Source organism: Otolemur garnettii, unplaced genomic scaffold (genome assembly GCF_000181295.1).
Source record: "Otolemur garnettii isolate 467f Iridium unplaced genomic scaffold, OtoGar3 scaffold00161, whole genome shotgun sequence".
Taxonomy (NCBI): domain Eukaryota; kingdom Metazoa; phylum Chordata; class Mammalia; order Primates; family Galagidae; genus Otolemur; species Otolemur garnettii.
In genome coordinates, this window is record NW_003852556.1 from 3,296,777 (window position 1) to 3,308,068 (window position 11,292).

The window sequence follows — 11,292 nt, forward strand, 5'->3', positions numbered from 1 at the left end:
TCTGGTGCACATGTGTACGTGTAAATGTGTTTGAAGCATCACACAGCTGATATCCACATACCAGCCTCTGAGCTGGTGGTTTTCTTCTGTCTGGACCTTCTTACCTAGGCCTTCTTGCATCCTTTGGGTTTGCCATGAACAGGTTAAAATTTCTGTAATAAACACTTTTTTCCCCTCCTCTTTGGTTGAGTTTCTTTCCCCAAGTCATCAGTCAGGCCCCACACCAGAGTAGAATTTAAAAAAGAAAATTGAGGAAAGGTCATTGCATGAATAAATGCATGGATGAATTATTTCCTTGCTGTTTATCACTTCTATTTTTGCATAATGCTCATGCTTAGAAATTAAGGTTTTGATGACTGTATTGTACAAAAAATTATATGTTTGATTTAATTAGAGCTCACAGAGATGTAATGGGAAGAGTTAGGTTTCATAGCAATAGGCATCCTTAGAAACAATGAACAGTCAGTGGCCCCGTGAATTTGTGAATGAAAAGGGAAAGTGAGTTTTTTTCAGCCATAATTGACCCACCATTTATAGGACAAGTGTATAAGTTTAAGGAATTGAAGAACTTTCTTGCTTAGCTTGAAGGAATTGAAGAAATTTCTTGCTTCTTGTTCTTAAGATAATGGACTTAGGTTTAACATAAGATAGTTTAGCTAATTGTCAGTGTAAAAATAAAATAAGCTTGATTAGAAATCTTTCTGTAAGTGGATTCAGAGGGGCTTGGTCACCTGCTCTGAGGTCCTCGTGGGGATCATCTTATAATCAGGGCCTGATTAACAGCATGCAAGCTGATTTCAGGGTAAAACACAAGTCTTGGTGGATTGTAGCGAATCCTCCTTTTTAAGGGATGCAAATAATTAGATTTTTCTTGGGATCAAACATAACAACAACAATGAAATAGGTGGAGGGCAGCTCTTAACTTAGTAGGAAATTGGGGCCCTGTTTTCTCTTTAGGGTTATTGGCAAAACATTGTTTACCTGTTCATTTTTTAAGCAATGTAAAGTTGTTTAAAAAATAATAAAACAGGGTAGCACACCTCAGAATGTCACGTTGTAAGGACTTTGCAGCAAGCTTGGGGAGACCTGTTTTCCCTGCACCAGTCAGCATTTCTGTTTTTCTGTCTGTAGGATGCCACGTCTTGCTTGTACAGTGGGCATGGTTTTTAGGGACTCACACTCAGCTCTGGGACATGCTGGAGGTTTCTGACTTGCTGGGATCAGTCCTCTAAACCTGAGATGGAGAGAAAAAATTAGGATCACAAAGAGGAAGCCAGGGAGGAGTCAGGGATCAGAATTCTACAAGATTTTAGAAGAGTGTTGCGAAATATAGTTGGCATAACCACAAAGGGAGAAAGTTTAAGACGGGCCTTGAGCACCAGTGCTCATGTGTGACCGCGGCAGTGAGGGATCGTGGTGGTTGGAGACAGAAATTAACAACGTGCCATTTTGCTTAAAAAGTCAAGAAACTTAAAAGAAAAAAGAATAGCAACATCTGCTATGAAATGTCAGAATGTTCCGACTTGTCCTGTCTCTTGAGGAAGGAACATAGTAAGTAAATATCTGCTTAGAAGGTTAGAAACTGAGAAAAGGTCAAAGCATCTGAGCATAGGACCCTTTGCTGGGAGGGGAGGAAGCTGCTCAATCCAGTTGAGGACCCGCCTCCCCGTCCCCTCTGAGCACAGCCCGAGAGGAAGCCAGAGCTGCAGGCTGAGGACCTGGGCAGATGGGTAGTCTGATGTGAGGGTGATGTGACATCGGGGCGTGGCACTGCAGCAGCTCCTACTACCTCAGTGCTTTTAAAAAGAGGACAGCTGGTCAAGGGAAGGTGCTCTGAGGGCAGAGCTGCGCTCATCGTGTAAATTGCGTCATGGAATGAACGCGGCTGACAGAGAACATTTGTCTGTGTCTTTTAGGCAGCGGGGCAGTGGGCGAGAGGGAGGTTCCCAGGTGGTGCAGGCGCCCCATTTGGAGGCTGACGGACCCTCCGTGTCAGTTGTGTCTCGTTTTTATGCAACAGAATGGTCCACCAAGGCGCGTGCTGGTACTTTTTCTAACCCCGCCCGAAGTGTGAGCCTTGCTCTGGACAACTGGCCAGGAGCCTGTAATAGCTCTGCTTCCCCAAAGCAGAAAGACCACGTGTCTGCCGCCGGCACAGCCGCTCTCTGAGGCTCTCTGCTGACTGCCCTCCTTTCTTTTGCAGAGTGAAGATGGGTCGGGCCGCGTCCCCCTGACGTCACACATCCCAGATGTCATTAAAGGAAGAGGCTCAGCGTTTTTTTCACTGAAGCTGCTCACGGTTGCTTTTGGATGTGAGCGATTCCCGTGTTGTGAGACCTCCGTGGGCCGTTGTCAGACATGGAGCCGCCGGGCAGGCCGCCCGCCTCCCCGCTCCTTCTGTGCGGCCTCCGCATTGTGCTGTTTGCGTTTGTTCTGTTCTGTTTTGTTTTTCTAACGAAATTAGCTGAAGAAGTTATTCCCAAGAAAATTGGACGTTTTCTTGGCCTCCTTACGTTGTGGGCAGTGTCTTAATCTCTTCTCACTTTGGTTTGGCAAAGCAAATGTGTCCCTCGGCATGCTTGGAGATTCCACCAATACCCGTGAAAGTGGTAAAATCTGGTATTTACTGGCTTACACTCAAAACTACCACAGTGCTACCTCAGTTCAAGGTAAAGCCGGATGGGCGTGGCGGGGCTCGGCAGCACCGCTGCACCCCGCTCCATTGCTGACGTGCGGTCATCCGCCTTATTGAACTGGTTCGAGTAGACGGCTACTTGTCGGATTCTAGCCCAGGTACCTGCAACCTTTACTTACACACAGAGCCAGCCCAGGCGGGACTGACGTTTCTCAATGGAAGTGAAATTTGGGATTGGACTTTGAAGATGGATTAATAATTATTACTATTACATGTAACTGAAGCAACCTACTTTGGAGAATCATCAACTGTATTGGGTAGTGGGGTGGGTGGGAGGGAAGGGGTTTGGGAAGGGATGAATATCTCTTTTTACCTTTGACAGACTCGTTTGATCTTCTCTGTGGATGTTAATGTAGGCACTTCACATCGCAAAAGCCTTTTATCCTATTTACAAGCTCAAATGTCTCCGCTGTCCTTAATCTTGGGCTTGCATTTCTTTAACCAAAAATTCATGTAGGCATGCTAGCAATTCAAGGGTGGTCCGGGTTTGGCAGATTTAATTTTTTTAAATGTATTATCTTTAACATAAAGCTATTACGTTGGCCAGCAAGTCTGCCCTGAACAAAAACAAAAAACAAACAAACAAAAAAAAGACAAAAACAAAAAAAAAAGAAAAAAGAAAGAAAAAGTAAAAGAAATAAAGTGATAAAAAGAGGTGTTCAGGCCCTCGTGTTATTAACGGAAAAAGAAACAGAAGAAAAGCAGGTCTTCACAGTACATGTTGCTTGTCGGACAGAGTCCTTGACAAGGCTACCCGTGTTTCATGTTTTCAGTGTTCTGAAAATGTCAGTGTTGTGGCAGTTATCACAGACGTCACCTTAACTGCTGACCTCGGCCAGCAGAGAGCTCTGCCGTCTTGCTGCTCCCTGGATGAGCGATCAGAGGGCTTCGGCCTCTCCCTCCGTGGGGGCACCCCAGTGCCTGTCTTCTCTGATAGTCAGTGGAGAGGTTACACTAATTCATTGAGATGTGAGTTGTTGGGGTTTTTTTTTTTTTTTTTGAGAAAAATATATATAAATATATAGATATATATATCATAGAATAATGCATTAATGAGGCTTTTTTAGAGGAAGACCAAAAAATTCAATGTCTTAAAATTATATTTAATGGCAATGCAAACGTCTTCCTGCTTCCGTGCTGAACTTCAGAACAGAGGATTGTATTGCAAGACAAAGTTGAATGTAAAGCGATCCCCCGAACATGTGTAAGGTCTTACTTTCCTGAAATTACACATCACAGCAGTGCACAGGACCCACCATGGCCGTTTGAAGGTTAGTTTCAGTGTACGTAGGCTTTATTGAGATGTAGAAAGCAGCCTGAAGTTTTTACTGAATTTTGGGAATAGGAACCTATGGGTGGTGCCCCACCTCCCCGGACATGAGGACTGAGTGTGGGCCCTGCTGAGTGCAGCCGACGCATCCCCAAGGAGCCCACGGTACTGAGAGCAGTCGTGACAACTGCACCCATGGTTCATGTCCACACTGCAACTTTAATCAAAACACAAAGTGGGTAATACACGAAATTTTCTTCTATCCTGTACATTTCAGAAAAAAAGAAAAAGGCATATGCAATATTTACATTTTTAATTTAGTTTACAGAATGGAACCAAAATGTATAAATGTTATGTTTGCTAAAACTTCACAGTGTATATTGGGTCTTTGTACATTTTGCCTGACTTACCTTAAATTTAAAATATTTTTTGCTATATAAACTTTAACAGTTATTAAACAGTGTTTTCTTTTTGGGTACGCATTGTTTCTGGATATCAAGATGTTAAATCTATTTCTTGCTATTGTGATACGACAAGAGACGTAACTTATCTTGCTCTGTCTTCCACCGCACATGCTGTAAATAGGGGTCAATGTCATGCTGCTGGGGATGAGAATAAACTGGACTAGAGTAGTGCTTTGTCTGTAGTCTGTACTGATCATGGACGCCCTCCTTGATAGCCATATGCAATAAAATAAAGTACATTATTTATGAAATGAAGAGAGCTTTGAAGAATTTTTTCTGTATAGATTCTATATTTAGCATAATGCCAAGGTACTTTTTGGAGCCTAAAGGAGTAAGTACTAGGCTCCAAAAAACACTGATTCCTTTTCCTTTTAAAACGTTTATCCTAGAAACCAGAAAATACCCCCCTCTCCGTCAGAAAACTGGTGAAAAATAAATGTATTATGAAAACCAAAAGAAAATGTTTTATTTACTTTACAAAAAGTGGAATCCTTACGATGTGCTGGGCACTCTCCCAAATGCTTTACCAATATTGATTTCTTCATAGCTCATTAACAACCTTTGGAAATTGGAATTGCCATCCTCATTTTGTAGATGAGGAGCCCGAGGTACAAAGAGGTGAAGAGACTTCCTGGGACGCGCTGTCGGTGTCGGCAGACCCAGGGATCAGCCCCCGGGAAACAGTCAGAGTCTGCTGGCGCTCCTGCTGAGTTTCCCCCACCCTGATGTACGCACAGAAGGGATCCCAGGTTGCACATCAGGGGTACAGAGAGGCAACGTTGTGAGATCTGGGAGATGCCGTTTAGGAAGCAGAAAATACGAAACTGATGCCTGTTGATGTTTATCAAGGACCGTTTTACCTCCTTGTTTGCAATATTTTTCCACACATCACTTTGCCCTAAAGTTACAGTCATGTGCTAACCTGTGTCATCACTTGAACAAATAAAATCAGAGCAATTTGAAAGTGATTTTGAAATGATGACTTTTAATTGACAAGACTGGCTCACACTACAGTGTGTGGGGCCTTATGACAGTGACACGCAAGCTGTGGCCACCTCCACCTGTTCGTGGAGTTGTTCATAGAACCTGTCAGTGAGGCAGAGTAGGAGGCCGGGTCTGTGCAGTGGGACGCCCTGAATCTGCTTGCTGTTCTAACACTGAAACGGGCAATGTTTTACCCAAGAGAGGCCTTGTTGGTAAAGGTCATGGAGGTGGAGAAGTTTCAAGGGTCTGTACATCCTGAAAGTGTTCACTCAGAACCAATTTAGAGAATTTCAGAAGAGGGCAAAGCATTGTGTGACAGAGTGAGATGAAATACGCAGATCTCACTGCACTGATTTTGTGGAGTTTGATTCTGACCCATTCACGGTTCCGACAGCTCGTGGTGCTGTGGTGACGTGGTGACCTGTAGGCAGGAGCTAGTCCTTCCTGCCTCAATCTCACCTTACATGCAGCTTATCAGATGAGACCAGTCCCTCGGCTCGGTGCCTGTGGGTCAAGTGGCTAAGGCACCAGCCACATACACCTAAGGTGGTGGGTTCGAATCCAGCCTGAGCCACCAAACAACAACGATGGCTGCAACCAAAAAATAGCCGGGCGTTGTGGCAGGCACCTGTGGTCCCAGCTACTTGAGAGGCTGAGGCAGGAGACTCGCTTAAGCCCAGGAGTTGGAGGTTGCTGTGAGCGGTGATGCCACCGCATACTACCCAGGGGGACAGCTTGAGGCTCTGTCTCAAAAAAAAAAAAAAAAAAAAAGAGACTGGTCAGCGCGTTTAACTGGGAATTGACTGGACCCATTGGTGCTCAAGTGAAGCACCATTGCTCATGCATGATGGTAACCTCTTGATGCCAGAGGCTGAAGGTTAGAGGGGACGGTAACTCTCCCTTAAGAATATGCAGTGTCTCTTCCTTGTCCTTGGCCCAGTCGCATTTCTTGGAATTTTACATCCGAGTAGTCCTGGTGATGATCCCTCTGTGACATAACCAGCCTGGTGCAGGTGACAGCTAAGAAACATGAAGCAGCCCTTTGGTGGCTCCTTTAAGATTCTGACTCTTCCACCTGGGTCTCTCTTCTTGTCTCTTCCTTCCACAGCTCCAAAGGACCCTGGATAGCAGGCTGGTGGTGTCCCGTCTGCTTTGCATAAGCACCTTCTTCATTCCACACTGACCCTGCTTTCAGGAATCCACCTGTGCTCTCAGGTGACTGGTGGCCTTTCCACTGCCTGTGGGGATGTCCAGCCTATTTGGGGCACTTGATTTAAATGAGCTCCATGGAATCTTTACCCCTAAGTTTGCTTTCTCTTTATTTCAAAATCCCCTCATTTCTGTTAAAGAATCAACAAGTTTTTTTTTTTTCAATCAAAATTACACCTTAAGAAACATACCCCAACTTTTCACAGACTAGGTGGTTGGCCTCAGACACTCATTAGGGAACATAGGACATTCTCCTGTCTCTTCTGACCTTCCTAACTATGACACAGCCGGTTCTCAGATGACACTGACATAAAACAGCCTCATACTAAGGGATAGATTTTTCTAGAGAAGACACACAAACCATGATGAAGACAACACTAGTCAGCAGGTGGTTAGTTGCAGGTAATGGAAAGTGCAATTCAATGGATCTCAGTTAGTTCTGGCTGCTGTGACAAAATGCCATATCCAGGCGGCTTATGAGAAACAGCTTTTGTCCTCACAGTTCCAAGGGCTGAGAAATCCGAGATCAAGATGTGGGTATATCTGGTGTCTGCAGAAGGCTTGCTTTCTGGTTTATAGTTGCACCTTCTCCATGTGTCCTCATATGCTGGAAGGTGTGAGCCAGTTCTCCGAAGTCCCTCTTATAAGGGCGCTAATCCCATTCACGAGAGCCCCACCTTCATGACCTAATCACCTCCCAAATGCCCCACCTCCTAATACTATCCATCACTTTGGGGATTAGAGTTTTAACATAGGAAGTGGAGAAACACAAACTTTCCAACTATAGCAAGCTCAACCACTAGTTCTCAGACATTGGGGCTCATCAGAAACATGCGGTGAAAGGGGAATGCTTGTTTAGACTGCATTCTTGGCCTCACCCTAAGCTCCTACATTCCTTTTCAGCAGTTCTGAGGTAGAGCCCAAGAACTTGGCATTTTTCATAATTTCCAGGTGATGTTGATACTGATCATGGACCACACTTTGACAACTGCTAAATAGCAAAAGGATTTATTATTCCACAGAACAGAGTTCAGGGTCAGTTAACTAGGCAGCTAAGTGATTTCCTCTGGGACCCTGGATCTTCCTGTCCTTCTACTCAGCCATCCTCAGGATCTTTGTCTTTATTTCACAGACGTGGCCCCTGGTGTTTATAATATGGTTGTGGCAGCTCCAAACAGCATATCCCCTCCTAACTAAACCGAGTGAAGACAGCGTCTTCTCCTTCGGTACTTTTTGGGAGTGATTTAGAAGATTCCCGTCTGACTCTGCTACACTTCCTACTGTCCTGAGTTGGGCCCCACTCTCATTCCTACATTGATCACTAAGAAGGGAGACTGATTGATTTGCACTAAGAGAGATTCACCCTCTGCAGCTGGAGATGAGTCAGCACCCCATGGAGAGAGAGTTTGACAAGAATTGGATGTTGGCAACAAGGAATAAGAAAGGGCAGTGTCATTCTAGTAGCAGCTGACCGTGTCTGCTACAGCAGCACCAAATCGCAGGATGGTCACAGCCCTGTCCAAATGCAATCACGCCTCTGACATACTTCCACATCTACAGTGATTTTGGGATTTATAATGTGGTACAAGTAGAATGCAAACACATCAAAGCTATGATGGTGTTGTTGGATCGTATTTACGGATTGTTACTTTCAAGACTCAATATAATTCTACCACTGGAGTCCTCATGTATAGTTTCTTATTGAATTCTGCACACAACTGAAGCTCTTTTATAAGAGGTGAAGACACCAAGGATTGGAAAATTGGACCTTTGAAGGTACACGAAAGAGCAAGTACTCTTTAGAATGGAAAAAAGAAAGCTCCGGCGTGATGCGTTAGCATTGATTACATCAGAGGCTGCAATGAGGAAAAGGTCCAGCAGTTGATCTTGGAAGAAGAGGTAACTGCACAAAGGGTTAGAATACAGTGAGAAAATATGTTCAACCCCACAAGCCCTGCCCTACATTGCAAGGCTGCATCCGAGCCGCCGACTTCCCCGTGATACCTCCTTCCACTCTCCACCTGGCTGGCTTGTAAGCCCCAAAAGTCTAACCTTGCCCAGACTGAGCCCCTTCCCTCCATCACCCACCTGACAGGAACACCCTATACTGTTCCCACCCTCCATCCCACCCATACTTTATGGCAATTCAAGAATTGACTTGCAGTTGCCTCAGTGACAGAGTGGGAGTCCCCAGGGAGTCCCACGGCTCTACACACCCACCACTGGCCCCTCACAACCCCCGTGCACATGCTGCCACCCTCGGCCTGGATGTTGGCAGTGGCCTCCTTCCCATCTGGCCATCCTGTCTCCCTGACCCCTGGCAGTTTATTTTTTATGAGGAAGCCACTGTGATCCCACTCAAAAAATAGGTCAAATGCATTTCAATATCACAACTGTGTCCTGGAAACCTCTGTGGTCAGCCCCAGCTCACTTGGACCTTGCCTGGACTTCAGTGGGTGTGCCCACCACCTGCACACCCTACCTGACGCCACAGCCCCCAGGATCACCAACATCTGCTCTCCACGAGGTCATTGTGGCTGCAGACTACTCTGCGGGCACCAGTGTGCACCCAGGCTGGCGCCTCCTATCCCAGCCTGAGCTGCTCCCAGGGTAACTCGCTCAAGGACACCACCTGGGTGCAGTGTCCCTTCCTTGTTTCACCTCCCTGCTGTCCCACCGAGCTTCCTGGACTCGTCTCCCAGGTGACCGGGACCATCTGAGCCCAGAGCCTGCTGGTCTCAGGGTCGTTCAGGTGGGTGCTCACCTGTGTGGACGCTGCTCAGTAACCACCCTGTGGCTGCTTATTGAAAATGAGAACTCCCACTGTGCCCCGGCATTTCATAGGCTCTTATCCTGTTTGGCTGCCACTGGTTAACATAGTGCCCATTTTCCTCCTTTCCATCGATCATTGTCTCAGTCTCCTCCCAGAACACTCATCTGCGTGGTCACTTCAGGCTTGCTGCATGGATGTGCCTGCGGGAACTTGCCCAGCATGCAGGGGACCCCAACATTCCTGCTGAGTCCTTTGTCATCCAAGACAACATGAGGGATCTTTGAAGTTGGAAGAGACATCAGATGGATTGAGTCCCCTTCCTTCCTCAGTGTGGGAGTTCCAGGATGCCCTTGAGGGACAATCAAACTTCTCTCCTTGAGCTGTTCTGGGGACAGGGATTTGTGACTTTGTTCCTCTGTTAGAGAACTTGGTGAGCTCAACTGGGCAGACATCTCCAGGAGAACACTGACGCCCGCACTGGGAGGCCACGGCCCCTGCAGCTCCGAGATGGCCTGTCTGGCCCTCCCTGCTGTTCGGGGCTACAGAGATGCAGGGGAGCTTGCTGGAGTTGGGGACAGGTTCCCAGCCCTGCTGAGAAGTCTCTGGGAAGCAGCTCAGTGGACAGGAGTAAGCTCTCGGGCACCGATGGCTGTTGACGGTCAGCCTAGGGTTCCAAGAGGACCAGCCTGGGGGAAGTTGTTCCTGGATGCAGGAGGGGGACAGAACCCACACCCCGCAGGTTTGGAGCAGGTCCCATCTCTGGGCTTGGGTCACAGGAGCCAGTAAGGTCCATATTGATTAAACTAGTGATTTTGATGTTCTGCCCCCTGGAGGACGCGCTGTGTGAGAGAAACACACGCTGGAGACGTCTCCCCAAAACAGAAGCCGGTGGCTATGGTTTCCTATGATGCTACTGACAGGAGGCATGGAGGTCCCCTTCCTACGGCACCCCCACAACAGTGCATCCTGGCCATTATCAACACCTTTGGGATCTTACAAATAAATGCTAACTAGGAAAATAGAGTAGCTTTGTTTTATTTTCAAGAAATCAGCTAGATCGACCTATCCTGGTATCTGCTTCCACATGTAAAACTCAGTTGTATAAATTTTAGAATAATTTGCTTCTTGGGCTTGATTTGTCTTCATTACAGATTACCAATTGTCCCTACATTTTCCATTTTATAGCTTAAGTCACTTAACACTTGATTTTATAAAGTACAAAGTGTTCCTTATAATCACACAAAAATGTTTATTTAACATAATCCAAGGAGGCCATGGGTATAGTCCAAATCATAATTCGAAACTGAAAGAGGCGTATTGAGCCACAGGGTCCACAGTCTAAGGGAGTAACTATCATCTACGTTTATTCTACTGAGTCGGAGACACTTTGCCTGTACGCACCTGACTAGAGGATCAATCCTGTTTAACTTTTATATCTTCAACATCACTGTGAATCTTCCATCTTTTAGTGATATGGAAAGTTTCAAATTGAGTTAGAGTCTGAAAGTGAAACAAACTGTGGGACAAACTTGGGAGCCAGACCATTCATGGCCTTCAAACTATGAGGCCTGTGACTCCCTAAAAATATATGAATTAAGTAAACAAGTGAACTTACTCATAATCCGTGAGTGTTTGTACATCTTTTCCAAGCACTGTTGGGGAAAAGAAAGAAAGAAGCTGGTGAGTGAGGTAGGAGCAGGGATGGAGTAGAAGCCTGACCGGCCTCCGGACCATGTCCTCTCCACGACAGGCCCCTAAATCAGCTCTGCACAACCTCTCTTTGGGGGGAAGCGATTACTTTTTAAAGGCCACATTAAAGTGTGTGTTCTGTATAAAGCGGCAGTTAAGGAAGGAGAGGAGTCTGCCGCAGACTTGGGGAAGTTTTAATCGCTGAACT

At 46.1% G+C, this 11,292-nt stretch overlaps 1 protein-coding gene across 1 annotated transcript in view; it reads left to right on the top strand.

Moving 5' to 3' along the window:
* IRS2 (insulin receptor substrate 2) overlaps positions 1–4,684 on the top strand; it is a 30,444-nt gene extending 25,760 nt beyond the window's left edge. The window contains 1 exon segment of the mRNA XM_023519192.1: positions 2,204–4,684. Within this exon segment, the coding sequence (XP_023374960.1) occupies positions 2,204–2,455 (252 nt within the window). The 3' untranslated portion in view covers positions 2,456–4,684.
* Positions 4,685–11,292: the final 6,608 nt, after the last annotated feature.